This window comes from Hippocampus bargibanti, linkage group LG04 (genome assembly GCF_051943395.1).
Source record: "Hippocampus bargibanti isolate YZ-2025 linkage group LG04, ASM5194339v1, whole genome shotgun sequence".
Classification (NCBI taxonomy): Eukaryota; Metazoa; Chordata; class Actinopteri; order Syngnathiformes; family Syngnathidae; genus Hippocampus; species Hippocampus bargibanti.
This window is the reverse complement of record NC_142737.1, coordinates 11078523-11094277: the sequence shown is the minus strand read 5'-3', so window position 1 is coordinate 11094277 and position 15755 is coordinate 11078523. Positions and strand designations below refer to the sequence as shown.

The 15755-nt window shown below is 41.0% G+C and overlaps 1 protein-coding gene across 3 annotated transcripts; it reads right to left on the bottom strand.

Annotated features, from left to right (window-relative positions):
- Positions 1-1812: 1812 nt before the first annotated feature.
- rnf122 (ring finger protein 122) lies at positions 1813-15737 on the bottom strand. 3 transcript variants are annotated; one of them, XM_088993994.1, is made up of 7 exons: positions 15592-15737; positions 15182-15493; positions 9795-9951; positions 5774-5819; positions 5538-5579; positions 5382-5464; positions 1813-4108 (listed from the first exon to the last, which is right to left on the bottom strand). In XM_088993994.1, exons 2-7 carry the CDS (start codon positions 15204-15206, stop codon positions 3997-3999), a joined length of 465 nt encoding a protein of 154 aa, XP_088850120.1. In that variant the 5' UTR covers positions 15207-15493; positions 15592-15737; the 3' UTR covers positions 1813-3996. The 3 variants fall into 3 exon arrangements, with proteins under 3 accessions (XP_088850120.1, XP_088850122.1, XP_088850121.1); XM_088993996.1 differs by having other exon boundaries at positions 5382-5461; XM_088993995.1 differs by lacking the exon at positions 15592-15737 and having other exon boundaries at positions 15182-15574.
- Between the last annotated feature and the right edge of the window lie 18 nt (positions 15738-15755).

The following is a 15755-nucleotide window of genomic DNA, read 5'->3' as shown; positions in this document are numbered from 1 at the left end:
TTTTACAAATTATGGACACAATTTGTCAGGAGGCATCGGTTGTCCGTTAAAGGACAACCGACGCTGCCGGACAATTCCGGACAATATTCCGGAAGTCTTGTTTTTGAGTTGGTGACGAGTCCTCACGTGACGTCAGAAAAGGACCACCTCCTGACCGTAAAAAAGACGCATTGTAGTGTCTTTCCATCACGTCAATGTATTTTGCTGTACTGTTTTTTTTTTAAACCCTTGTGTTACATCCAAAAGCCGCCAGCAGAGGGAGTCCAAGCTCCATGCAAGGAATGTATCAGCCTGTGGAAACGGGCTGATTCATTCCTCACAGGAGCTGGTCACCATTTTTCTGCCTCTTTTGTGGGACGTTACATTGCAGTCCAGATGCCTCGAAATGACACAGAAGGACTTCTTTAATCGATGGCAAACATGTATGCTTTCCTCTTCAGAACTATTTGAATCATATTCATAACTGGATGTGTAACAAGAAATCATCTTCTCCGAATCTGAAGCCATTGTTTTGATTCTCCAGCAATGCAAGACTTTCTGAAAATGCCCAATTCGCAGCTCCATTTTTTGCAGATTTTGGACACTTTAAGTGATTTTTTTGGTGTTTTGCATTTGACTAAAAATATCATACTGCGTGTTTTGGGTATTTTAGATGCTATAAAACGTTTTTCTGAAGTCAGTTAAAAAACAAAAAAGTGACGTCGGTTGCCCTTTAATGATACAATTCAATTCATTATGCATCTCCCTCCGTGGTACCCGTCTTGGCCAGCGGGAGGCAGTCTAGCACAAACAGACTGATCAAAATAAAGAAGACTTCTATTGACAGTGTGAAGGATTCAGGGTGTGTTTGAATGTTCAGATTTTTTTTCCCCAAAAAGCGGGAATATTCACCTCCTTTCTGGTGCTGTTGAAATTTATGAAACAAGTATTTGTTTATATTGTTTGTTATTTCGTAACATCGATTCGCTTCCCACCTTCAAATCCCATCTCAAAACCCACCTATTTAAAATTACATTTTCTGTGTCGCTCTATTTCTTGTTTCGATTTATAATTGTATTTTATTTATTATTGTATCTATGCTTGTCTGTGACTGTAAAGCAGTGGTGTCAAAGTCATTTTTTGGCGAGGGCCACATTGTAGTTATGGTTTCCTCTCGAGGGCCGTTATGAATTTGGGGAAGCCATTAGAATGTTTAATCCCCTCCACATATTACATATAGAGCGCACAATAAATTAATGAAGAACTAGTTTTCAAATCTGAAGTCAAGAATAATGACTGTTATTGTGGTTTACATCCAAAAATCAGAAATTTTGGTTAGGATTTTAGCACACATCATGGAATTTCACATATTGATTTGCTTTCGCGGGCCGAATAAAATGATGTGGCGGGCTGGATTTGGCCCCCGGGCCTTGACTTTGACAACCTGTGCTGTAAAGTGTCCTTGAGTGCTTTGAAAGGCCCTTCAAATGAAATGTATTATTATTATCTAGGATTTTTTTTTGTTCTTTTGGCTTCAAGATGGCACCGCGAGAGTGTCTGCCTTTCCAGCAGCTCATGTATTTAGTTTTTTCTACTTCTTTCATTCCTTTCTTCTTCTTTTCATAACTTTGCTGCTGTGAAATGTAAATTTCTCCACTGCGAGACTAATAAATACAATCCAATTACTTGTATCTCTTTGGTCGTATTTTGCAGTATTTTACAGTATACTTCAATGGTAATGAATAACCATTTACAAGTACAGTACAAGACAAGTTTTTCATCTGAGGGTGGCGCCACATGCACTCCTGTCAAGACCAAAAAAAAAAGAGCTGATTGATACAAGTACATTTATTTTAAGTTATTTACATATGTTGTTTTACATAGTGAACATTTTCTTTTGCTTACACAACTTCTTTAGTTTGTTTCTTGTTGTTTGTCATGAATTCAGGAGTGTGCTTTGTGACGCTTGTGCTCAATTTAGGCAGTGTGTCGCTTCAAGAGAAAAAATAATGGAATGTAAAATACGGAAGCACCACTAATCATCTGAGGGGTGCCTCTGGGGTGATCTTACATTTGTAAAGTGCGTTTGTTTTGAACGGAGAGCCACACAGTTGGTGCGGTAACAAGAGATTTCATTAGGGGCACCTTTCATAATCTAATGAGAAAATGAAACTAACCCAGAAAAAACACTAGTTCGCGACAATAGAGCCATTACAAGGGACCATTTACCATATTTTTTGGTGTATAAGGCGCACCCAAAAGCCTTGATTTTCTTCAAAAGATGACCCTGCACCTTATACGCAGGTGCGCCTTATATGTGGAGTCATATTGAGCCAGAACAGGTCTCACAACTACTGTCAGCAGCCATCCACTCCATTTCCCCCATGTAGAAGTAGGGCGTAACTCCAGCCTCGACTGTAGCACCTTATAATGTGGTGTGCTCGGTATTTGGAAAATGTGTAATATTTATATAGTATCTTTGCAAAATCTTTTTCATTCATTGAAGGTCCGCCTTATACTGCGATACACATTATAAATGGAAAAAGTTTGAAAATAAACCATTCATTGGGGTTGTGCCTTATACTCCGGTGCGCCTTATAGTCCGGTGTGCCTTATACATTAAAAAGAAAGAAAAGAAAAATATGACAATTGAACACATTTTGTATAGTCTGTGGGTTAAAGAACTTAGGGGGCATTTTGATTTATAACAAAATAGCTATAATAATAACAATAATAATAATAATAATAATAATAATAATAATAATAATAATAATAATAATAATAATACAGACCTCTTTTTAACTCATTCACTGCCATTCACAAATTTATTAGGGAATTGAAAATATGACGTAGAGCGCCAAATTTGTTCAGGTTTTGTTTTTTTAATGCTTCGGTGCCGATAAAGCGCTGGCCAAGACCATCTCCAATGTTTTTTATTTGCCACAAGGGGGAGGATTTCCCTTTTTTCCATGGTAGCGCTTTGTTCCAGTTTCAGCTGTTGTTAAAGCGCTGTATAAACCAATACGTATGTATCGCATTGTAGTTTGGACAGCAACCCTCATTTCAAGCTCAGATAACTCCAGATCCATATAATTTAGGAATTAACTCTTTTTTTCTGGTGAAACAAGACAGTCAGGTTTCTTACCCTGCATTGAATGTGTATGTAGTCCTAAAACTCAATATTCTGTGAGTCCTGAAATTTTAGTGACAATGACCCCATCCAGCCCCTTTCAAATTTCCCCATTGTGGGACGAATAAAGTTTTTTTTTTAATTCTGATTCTGATGACAAAAACCCTGGCACTGGAGTGCACACATTTTGGCACATTTCTGGCAGTGGATGAGTTAAAAAGTTCCCCCCAAAATTGTTTTGGATATACGTGTACCAAATGGCAACAATTTATTAACATATTCCCTACGAATGATTAATTAAAATAAAGAAACATAATTAGTGTGCATGTAGGACCAAATTGTTACATCTCAACTGTGTAACATTTGTAATTCAAGTTAACGTACAAACACAACACTGTATTTGTTCATATTTGTTATCCAGAATGTTCTTGCCACAGTGCTTTGTTCTCTTCAAAGGTAGTCTTCTCCACAGTGTGTCGACATAACAATACGCTTGTGCAAACGTCTTTCATTGCGGCCATGAAAGTCTTGTAGCGTCGAAGAGGTCACCGAAACATAAAAAAATGTTGTTGACCTCCCTGGAGTGGAAAATGTGAAGATGTGTGAGTGGGGAAGCATGAAAGAAAAGCGGTTGGAGGGACGTGTGGGTGGCTGCACATAATCTCCGCACCAGAAGGCGGTGTCATGTTCCCATCTAGGAGGAGGGAGTTGCCAGGCAACAGCATCCCTCACCATGAGGGATTTGATTTCTTTTTTTCTGGGTGTACAGTTACTCCGAAGTGCTGTGGTGTTGTTGCCACAGCTGTTAAATGTTGATTTTGACATCCGGCAGCGGTATGTCCATCCATCAGCGCCGCTGCCCCTAGAGTGGGAAGCGAGTTGTCGAGCTACACCAGTTCGTCCAGTAGGGTACCAATGCTGTGGTGCTCAGGGGGGCCGGCGATGGGCTTGTTGCACATGGGGCAGACGCAGCGCACCTCTAACCACTTGACAAGACACCTGCAGACAGGCAGAGTGAGCATTGGTCAGCACACCCATATGGGCCATATGAAATATACCGTATTTTCCGGTGTATAAGGCGCACCCAAAAGCCTTGATTTTATTCAAAAGAAGACCCTGCGCCTTATACGCAAGTGCGCCTTATATGTGAAGTCATATTGAGCCACAACAGGTCTCGCAACTACTGTCAGCAGCTATCAACTTAATTTCCCCCCCATCGAAGTAGTGCGTAACCCCAGCCTCTACTGTAGCGCCTTATAATGTGGTGTGCCTTATATTTCCAAAAAATATATATATATACAGTAAAGTCTCGTTATATCGATATTCAAGGGAGTCCGAAAAAATATCGATATAACCGGGACTATCGATATATCCGACCCTGTTTGCATGTAATTTTCTCCGTGCGTGCATAGAAATAGTATCGATATAACCGGGACTATCGATATATGCGATATCGATATAACGAGACTTTACTGTGTGTATATATATATCATCTGTACTTCAAAGAAGTACAGATGACGGCTAAAGAAACCTTCTCATCAATTCAAGTACTAAATACAGGAAACTACACAAAATCTATAGATATTGCCACTGCTCACCCGCAAAAAAGTTATCATGTGACTGTAATGTGTCCTTTAAAGTTTTGAAAGGCGCTAAGAAATTCTTCTTCTTCTTCTTATTATTATTATTATTATTATTACAAAGAAGCTTAAAATGATGTCATCGCTACCTTGAGAAGTGGAAACTTCCCCCGACAATAGACACAATGGCAGTCGACGGCGAGACTATTTTTATCAATGAGCAACGGAAGTTGCCCAAATCTTAATAAAGCACAGTTGAACTTGTTAGTTTCGTTGCCCCCCCGCACAAAAAGTTTTTGTATAAAAGTGTAGCCCTGCCTGTAAGGAAGGAAACAATTGGCTATTGTCATGTTTCAGTTTGCAACCATCGGGTGGCGCTGTAGGGCCCTGCCTGCAGCTGCACATGTGTTCGTCGTTTTTATCAGTGCCGGTTAAAAGGACTCCTGGCACGACCATTCATTAATTGTTCCACCCTGTCAGGTTTGTTTCGTCTTGTCCTTATTTATTCATGGTTTTGTTTGCTACTTTGGATCTTTTTGTTCCGATGACTTTGTCGTTTGAGATTTTGTTCCTGCTAACTTTATTTCATACCATTTGTCAAATACACCCTGATTCTCCCTGCTGCCTGCTTTTTTGGGGTTCACCAACACCACCACCGCGCAAATCACGACAGCTTGTACTCGCGTACTCACTTTCGATGGAAAGCATGTTGGCATGGCAACACTCCCAGCTCGTCTTTCACTTTAAAGTCCTCCAGGCACACTGCGCACGTCTGCTGCGTGAAGTGACAGACAGCACACTCAGCATCTTTTTTCTCATTTTTTAGACCAATTGTTGTTCATTCTTACCCCGTGTACGTTTAACCTCTTTGGATCTCCTTTCAAAATCACCTGTAGAGTCGCGCGCGCGCACACACACACACACACACACACACACACACACACACACACACACACACACACACACACACACACACACACACACACACACACGCACACGCACAGACACACACACACACGCACACACACACACACTTAAATGAAAGCAGTGCGGGAGAAGGCATAATCGACTGTTTTGAGTTTACCTCTCTGTATCCAAAGCGCTCACTCTGGGCCTGATGTCGAAGTTTACTATTGGAAAAAAGACACAACATGGTGTTAAATATTCTCGAGTCACTTCAATGTGGAGGAAACGTGATTAAACAGTGACTAGAAATAGGAGAGACCTTTAGTGGTTTGTTGTCATTATTTTAAAATATGAATGAGGCTGTCGGCTGTCGTGTGTGTATATACAGAATGGGATTCCCCTCCATTACTTAGCAAAGTGATTGACTCATTCATTGTGTTTTGGAAACATGGGAGGGGGTCCTGAGCTCGTGGTCTGTAAACAGGTCTGATCAATGGAAGTAAATCTTGCTGTCTTTGAACTCTAAAGTTGTCTCTCACTTTTGAAAGGGAGTCTTTCTGAGATGAAGCTCAATCGAAATGACGAATTGGCAAAGTCAACCATTTTGACAATCATCTGTAATGGCAACAAAAATATGATAGAGTTTGGCGCCAATAGATTTCTTTTTCATTTTTTCTTCATATAGTATACATGTATTAGTAATTGAAATGTTTACAGCGTACATGAAAAACAAAGTAATGCAGTTTATTCAATACATTGTAAAAATGAAAATTGTAAAGAGCAATACATCGCAGGGATAATACTAGTGGGCCTCAATCGGCAGTACATATGCACCTAAAAGCTAGCAACCACTCATTTGACGACAATTAGGTTAAAATCTTAGCGAAAGAAACTAGATGGTTTGAAAGGGCAGTAAAATAAGCTATTTTCATAAAACAGCAAAATCCTTCACTACATCGCCATGGTGGGGTGAGGTTCACTTTTGATCGTATGTACAACAGACCTTTTAGGCAACATAGGCTTACTTATGCTGATGAGGTGATACAAGAGCAAATGGGGCAATCAGGCCAGTGCTAGACCTCATACTCAGGCAGGACAAGAGAAGTAATCAGTCAGGACAATAGAAGTAATGAGTGTAGTCCGGCACCGCCACATCTGGGCAGTAGTGAGGAGTGTATTACATGTTCAAATTTTTACATCTATCTAAGTTCATACTGTGTTATGTATTGTCACTGGCAGCCATTTTATTGGATATTTTTCCAACAAATGACCAACAGATTCGTTCTGACCCTCAAGAAGAAGGTTCGACTGTTATAAATTGAATGCAATGAATCCACGCGCCACCCAAAAAAGCAACAATGGAGGGATGCTTATCACTGTCAAGGCCAAATCTGATGAAGTGGTTATATTTACACCCGAAAACACAAACACACACACATGTTTTGGATTGTCAGACCTCATGTTGCCACACACGCGCAAGCACATACACGCATATTGACATCCACCTAAATTAAAATCCAAATTCCGTTTTGCTGAATGACTGTTTCGACAAGGGAAATAACAACTATTGGCTGTTGTCATTGGACTTATTGTTTACGCTGATTGCAATGAGCGAACCTCTGTGCGGAACAATGTGAGGATACAGCTTTCGCGTGCTTGTGGAGTTCCCATGCTGAGAGAATCATGAGAAGTGGGTTAAAACTTGGAAAGGGGGTTTCGGGGGAAGGGTGTCATAATGGGCACTTCTATAGCTGTTCTGTGCAATTGAAATTGTAAATGTTACACATTTCAGAATGTGTATTCTGTGTCTGTTAATTTGTCATTTTTATGTATTAGAGTGATACCTTGGCTTACGAACTTAATTGGTTCCCAGAAAGAGTGTGTAAGCCGAAAAGTGTGTCTGCCAAAAATTAATTTCCCATAGGAAACCATTAAAATGAGAATAATACGTTCACAGGTCCCTATAAAACATAATTTTCTACTTTATAATTTTCTAAGCCTTAAAACTACACAAAATATACCTTAATTTATGTATAATAAATGTGCTATGGTATTATAGTTAAATAAATAAACTGTACTGTATAATAAAGAACGACACATCACTCATTGAGGCAGCTCCATGTGTATCCCGAAAAATAGTTTGTATGCCAGAGTAAAATTTTCAGAAATTTAACGTTCGTAAACTGAAAAGTTCGTAAGCCAAGGTGTTCATAAACCAAGGTATCGCTGTACTTCTAAGTTGTTGAATTTTTCACCCAAAGCCCTTAACTCATTCACTGCCTTTCATGAATTTATTCGGGAATTGAAAAGCATGACGTGGAGCGCCATTCCGGAATTTGTTCGGGTTTTGTTTTTTTCTTGTAGAAGGGTGCCAATAAAGCGCTGGTCAGACCTCTGACAATGTTTTTCCCTCTTACGAGGGGGAATCATTTCCCTTTTTTTGCATGTTAGTGCTTTGTTACAGCTTCAGCTGTTGTTAAAGCCCTATATACACCAATAGGTATGTATTGCATTGCCTTTTGTACAGCCACCCCCATTTCAAGCTCAGATAACTCCAGACCCATATAACTTAGGAATTAACTAAATTTTCTGGATGAAAGAAGAGAGTCTAAGCTTTCTTACGCTGCATTGAATGTTCACGTTATCCTAAAACCCAATATTCTCTGGGTCCTGCAATCTGAGTGAAAATGACAAAAACCCTGGTACTGGAGTGGACACATCGTCTGGCAGTGAATGAGGTACAATAACTCTCCTTCAATGGACATCATCTTCTTGCCACTTTGTGATTCTGTTTCCTTTTTTTGTATAAGGTGATTAAAAAATGGTATCCGGATGGTGGTGGGGGCATAAAGACTTCTCTTTTGCACCATGCAGGAGATTCTAGATCGGGAAGGAGCCCGTCGGAGGGATAGCGGGAAAGCTGCCCTCTTATCCTACAAAGAGTGGCATTCATCGCTGAGCATTCATCACATGAATCAGTCGCTCTATAAATGAAGCTTTCGCTCGCCCCCCCCCCCTCTTTTTAACGCTCTACCATCAGCATGTTAATGTGGACACAGGAAGTGACTCACTGCTGATGACTCACATTGAAGTAATCAAACAAGATTTTTTATGAGGGATCGACATGACCAACAATTGAGGTGTCTGTGTGGCTTTTAACTCATTCACTGCCATTCCCGAATTTATTTGGGAATTGAAAAGTGTGACGTGGAGCGCCATTCCCAAATTAGTTTGGGTTTTGTTTTTTTTCTTGCGGGGGCGCAATAAAGTGCTGGCCAGACCTCTGGCAATGTTTTTCCCTTCCACAAAATTTGCCTTTTGTCCATGTTAGCACTTTGTTACAGCTTCAGCTTGTTATGATCTGGTTGGCGACCAACGGGTGGCACTGTCGGCCCCGCCTGCACCTGCACAGGTGCTGGTGTCCCAATCAGTGGCAGTCAAAAGGACTCCTGGCACGACCATTCGGTGTCGGGTCATTGCATTGTGCTTTGTGTATGCATTGTATGCTGTGCATGTGTTTGTTTCATCATCTCAGACTTGTACTGTTGGTTTTTCTTTGATACTTTGTATTTTTCTGTTCAGATGATTTTGATGTTTTAGATTTTGTTCCCGTTGACTTTATTTTAAGACGATTTCTCAAATACAACCTGCTGCTCCCTCCTGCCTGCTTTTTTGGGATCCAAAACCGCCATCACCACCTTGCAATACCGTGACACAGCTGTTGTTAAAGCGCTATATAAATCAATACGTACGTACATATTGTATTATATTTTGTACAGCCGCCCCCATTTCAAGCTCACTCCAGACTCCTATATAGCGCTTTTTTTTCTGATGAAAGAAGAGAGTCTAAGGTTTCTTATGCTGCATTGAATGTTTATGTTATCATAAAACTCCATATTTTATGGATCCTGCAATTTGAGTGAAAATGACAAAAACCCTGGCACTGGAGTGAACATATTTTGGCACATCGTCTGGCAGTGAATGAGTTAACAGCTTCACTTTAAATTCTGATCTGAGAAAAGGACCAAAAGTAAATGAGAAAAACTGTACAGTACTTTGTGCATTTTCCCTCAACCTTGTCCATGTTGCACAGGGTCACATTTCATAAGGAAGCTTCCTGTTGCCTCATTTCCTGCAGTCCCCAACAGCCGCAAGTTGACCTCAACAGTGCTGTAAACTTTTCAACCGAGTGTCCTCACCTGATGAAATAGCAGCAAAAGATGAGGCTGAGGATGAAGACGAAGATGCCCGTGCCGAAGATGACCATGTAAATGTTGAGCGGCAGGTCCTGGAAGGTGATGGGCGGCATGGCGCACGATTTGTTGCCGTAATCCAAAACCAGACCACAGAAGCAGTCTATGTGAGGAGAGATAGGCAACTTAACAAAGTGGATATTGAATTTCCCTCCATGGGTCACAATTTAATCATAAGTAGCATAATCAATTCCAATGAAACTAATTAAGTGTGAAGATGTCAAGTGGACGGAAACAGGAAAGTGAGACGATGCTGTTGTGATAGGAACACAACAGCGGAAGAAGCAGGAATGATTTGGTCAGCACAAACTGTACATCAAGGTCTTTAAAGGGGGAATTGATGGAATCCGATTTTTGTTAATCTTAACTCATTCACTGCCAGACGATGTGCAAAAATATGTCCAATCCTGCCACTGAACATTCGGCAAGCCCCCTCGCTGCCCATTTCAAAACTCACTTGTATGTACTCTGACATTCGACTCAGCATGACATGGGTGCGGGGGTGGTGGCTGCTGACGACAAGGCATTCGTAGCTGGGCTTGTATAATAAAAATGATGTTTGCTGTATGTATGCATGTTGAACATTTCAACAGTAATCCTGATAGAAGCACCGAAGAACACCTATTACCTCAAAAACGCCAAAATGTTAATATTTGATATTTGACAACGGAGTTTGGTTCGTATAACTCCGAAGCATGCATTATTTTATTTATTGCATTCTATTTGTGATTGTATTTTATTTATGATTGTACCTATGCTTGTCTGTGACTGTAAAGTGTACTTGAGATCTTTGAAAGGCACTTCAAATGTAATGTATTATTATTATTATTAATATTGGCAACTGATTCGATGGACCAATCAGGAGATTTGTGTATTAATGGATTTTATTAGATTAGATTGAGAAGAAAGGAGCGTCAGTGCAGAGTGCCGAGGCGTATCTGAACTGTCGTGGCTTGGAATTGAAGCGGATTTACGTGGGACAGGAGATGTGAGACAATTTCTTTCGTCAATGGATGCTACAGCTTCATGTTTGCTTTCAACATTTAGCTTGTAGCAGACGTGCATATTCCACCATGACGTCTCTGATCCACTGGTGAAAAGGACGCTTTGATTGGATTGGATTGGATTTGCCTTTATTAGTCTCGCAGTGGAGAAATTTACATTTCACAGCAGCAAAGTTATGAAAGAAATGAAAGTAGAAAAGCAAAACACAGAACAGCTTCATGTAAGAGGGTGCAGAAAGTGCTAAAGATTGCATGACTGTTTGCGTCTTATGTGTTGTGTCACATTATTTTTATATATTTTTTTTTTCAAGATGGTACCGCGAGAGTGGCTGCCTTTACAGCAGCTCCTGTATTTTGTTTATGCTGCTGTGAAATATAAAATTCTCCACTGTGAGCACCTGCTCTAGGACAAACAAAATAAGAGGAAGATAGGAATAAATGTTGGATATGAGACTGGATGGATGGACCCAAACGCTTATTCTGTGGGACACTTTTTGTACAGACGAAGGATCTCAAATTAAATGGCAATGGCAGGATGAACAATGAAACAATTGTGACCTTTAGCAATTTCATTCTGCCATCAGAGTTATTGTTTTCTTTGGCCTCTATTTTCAAATCGATCACGGTCTCTTTTTCCTCTCCCCTTTCACAACAAAAATAACATTCCATGTGGCATTTTACTCCCACCTCTCAGCCCAAATTGAATCCGCAGAGTGGATCAATAATCGACGCCACTGTACTCCCTTCTATTTGACCGAGCTATTAATCAGCACCCAATAATGGCCTGTCGGTCAACTTCCGCAGGAAGAAACAACTTAATTATTTAAGATAGGAATGCGATAGCCATTGGTAATAATAGCTTGCAAACATCCAAAATAAAATCAACCGAATAATCATGGTGGCGGCGTACGAGATGACGATACCTGCGAGGATACCGCACATGCACTCAACAAATCTGGGTCAAGCATACAGCCCATTCTAACCTTATCAACGATTTCTACATGCATGAGTGCACGCATGTTCTTCATTCACCTATATGTGCCGCACGAGGAGCTCTGTGTTTTGCAAAGGTTACTCAAGTACTCACACTTGGTGCATCCATTTTATTTGTGGTTGTATGCTATGTGCACCCCACTAGGTATTCTATCTCCTACCACATGAGCTGCTACGACATTTCTACACGGCAGTCATCAACTCAATCATGTGTTATTCCATCGCGGTTTGGTTCGGGGCCGCCACAAAAATGGACTATAGCTATATTTTTACGTTTTAAGACGCGCTGAATATTCAGGAAGTCTTGTTTTCGAGTTGGTGACGATTCCTGACGTGACATCACGTCAGGAACGCCCCTTGCTGAGAAAGCGACACACGGCCCATTTCCAACGGAACTTGGGCGCCATCTTGTGCATTTTCTGGGAGCTACATTGGAGTTCAGACGCCTCAAAATGATACGGAAAGAATTCTTTAATCGATTGCAAACATTTATCTCTTCATAACTATTTGAATGATATTCATAACTGGATGAGTAACAAGAAAGCATCTTCTCCGAATCTGAAGCCATTGTATTGATTCTAGAGCAAAGCAAGACGTCCTGGCGTGACGTCACGAACAAGGGGGCGGGACCTTCTGAAATTGGCCATTTCTGAGGTCATTTTGAAGTAGTTTTGGGACACTTTAAGTCATTTTTATTGGTATTTTGCATTTGACTAAAATATCAGACTGCATGTTTTGGGTATTTTAGATGCTATAAAACCTTTTTCTGATGTCAGTTAGGAAACAAAAAAATGGTGTCGGTTGTCCTTTAATGATACACTCCAAATTGTCCATCAGTGTGATTGTTAGCACAATTGGTTGTTTGTCAATGTGTGCCCCACGATTGGCTGACTACCAGTTAAAGGTGTCCTACTAAGCTTTTTTGTTGTGGATGTCAAAGCCCCGCAGGAACGTTGACCTAAATATGGTCACACTTGGGTAGCAAATCCTGAGTAGCAAATCAATCACAACAAATAGGACGATCCACTCGTCACGTTTGGCTGCTCGACATGACGTTGGGAAAGCCCTTGTGATTCCGTATCTCCTTGAACTGCTCCTGGCGGAGTTTTGTCCTATTTACACACAAAACTGCTGCTGCGTGCATCAAAGGCGGTATAAAATATTCAACAGTTCCCGTGAAGAGGAGGAGGAGGATTTTCTACGCCTGTTTTTGCCGCTACAAAGTAAACAATGGCAAATGGCAGTATGACATTGTGTTGGCACAAACATGGTGCTATCGCAGAGACTGGACGTGTGGTAAAAGACCACCAGATCCATTTTCCTTTAGTTTCAATATACATACAGTATATGTTTTGAATTTGATACTGAGTCATGATTTGGAAGCAAATGGTAACGAATGAACTTGTCTAAAATGTTTTTGTCATGCTGTAGATGTTTCTGTATAAAAGATCCATATTTTATGTTTAATACAAGACCACTGTGAAATAAATGTGTCGGAATAAAGTTTAAATTCCATTTAAAGTATTTGTCATGAACAAACCCTAATCCTCAAATTGCTGTTTATACTTATTCTGCTTTCAATACATAAGTAATCATTTAGTATGAGGCGACAGGCATTGTCCACCCTCGACTGGTCGCTAACCAATCTCAATCAAAATTAACTCATTCACCACCATTCACAAATTAATTCAGGAATTGAAAATATGACATAGAGGGCCATTCCCAAATTTGTTTGGGTTTTGTTTTTTTCTTGTTTGGGTGCAGATAAAGCACTGGCCATGGTGCCTGGCAATGTTTTTCCCTTTCACAAGTGGGCAGCATTTCCCCCTTTTCCGTATTAGCGCTTTGTTCCAGCTTCAGCTGTTGTTAAAGTGCTACAGTACATAAAGCAAAATGTATATTGTATGTTGCATTGTATTTTGGACAGACGCCTATTTCCAGCTCATATAACTCCAGACCCATATCATTTAGGAATTAACTATTTTTTATGATGAAAGAAGAGAGTCTCAGGTTTCTTATGGTGCATTGAATGTTTATGTAGTCCTAACACACAATAGTCTGTGGGTCCTGGAATTTGAGCGACAATGACAAACACCCTGGCACTGGAGTCGGACACATTTTTGTATTTCTTGAAGTCAAAAGAACAAAAAAAGGAAATAACAAATAACATGACAACACAAAGACACAGAGAGTCATTCATTCGTAGGAACTTTCTGCACCCTCTTTGTTAAACAAAGCAGTTCCAGATGAAAGATGAGAGGGCCAAGGCATCTCTTCACCAGTGTATCAGGGACATCATGGTGGAATATGCACGTCGACTACAAGCTAAATGTTGAAAGCAAACACGCAGCTGTAGCATCCATTGACGAAAAGAGATTGTCTCATATCTCCTGTCCCACATAAATCCACTTCAATTCCAAGCCGCGACAGTTCCACATATGCATCAGCGCTCTGCACTGACGCCCCTTTCTTCTTATCGCGGGCTCTTCAAGCCATGCATACATCCAGCCGCAGACTGTCCAACAGCACTGACCCTTCCGCTGAACAAAGCGGGGCTGTGAAGATGCTGCCCATTACAGGCGCAAAAAAAGCACAATGGCCTCACAGCTGTCCAGCAATCACAGTCAAATGGCACCGACATTCCTCCCATTCAAAAACAGTACTGGCATATTCATGCTGCCGAAAAGGCGCAACCGCTCAGCACAGTCTCCTCCTTGATGAATGTCGTGGCCAAAAATGCTGAAAAACAATCCGAATCCATTCCACACGATGCGCGACAACACAAAGTGACAAAAGAAAACACAAAAACAACAAAAAAAGCAAGGCTCATGAGAGCACTTGCTGAGTTAAACAAATAGCAATTTCCGCTCACATGCACCTATGGAAAATTTAGAGTTTTTAATAAGCCTACTAACCTACTAACAATGTTTATTTTTGGAATATATGAGGGACTTCATACACAGAGCCAGATGTAACGTGATGTCTTTTTTTTTCTGGTATATACGTACTATCATTTTTAAAAACAATATAAAACCAACACTGATCACACTTGAAACCAAAACACCCTCCAGTGGACAACGTAATTGTTTTGCCATTTACTGCTGTTTTGCCTCTAAAACAGGAGGGGAATTGAGCAGCACAAAGGGAGGAATTGTTCTAACCAAAACAGCAACGTGCTTGCTGCGCCCAAAATGAAGCAAGCTGATACAGATGGTTGCTTTGGATCGACCTATTTATCAGCATTTCATTGCAACAACGCGGTCCAACAACATTATTGCACTGCTTGAGTTTTAGATTTTTTTTTAAGATGCACTTTATGAGATCATTTATGCTTACCGTTGCACCACTGAGAGGGGTGCATCAATGCATTGGTGGTGGGGGAGATTCTCTTGGAAGATCCCACCGTTTCAACCAAGCGGATGGTAGTCCTCAACAAAGTCAAGCAGTCAAGATGAGGTCACATAACAAAGTCAAGAGCAACACAGATGAAAACAAGCGCCGGCGATCCAAGCTGCATCATCCACCGTTTCGTCAGCGAGTGACCACCCCTCAAAATAGGCGGCGGGTGGGGTGGGGGGTCGAGTTGACCGTCCAGGTTCGGTTATTCATCACACAGAGGTTTCACGAGGACGGGGAGTCCGCCGACATCTGTGGGAGAGACAAAGTGGAACACATTCACGATTTTTTTCCACCGCTCCAGCGGGCTCCCTCCCTCCTTCCGCCCCCCACGAAGGAGAGTGACGTACGTGGGGACGGATATGCGACGTTTGCGTTGGAATCGTGTTTCCCGACATCCGAGGTCATCCTCTGACTTCTTCTTTCTCAAGAAGGGACAAACACTCCACTCAACTCATGAATCGCTCCTCGAAAGCCAACGACCAAAGGTCGACACCCCCCCCCCGAAAAAAAT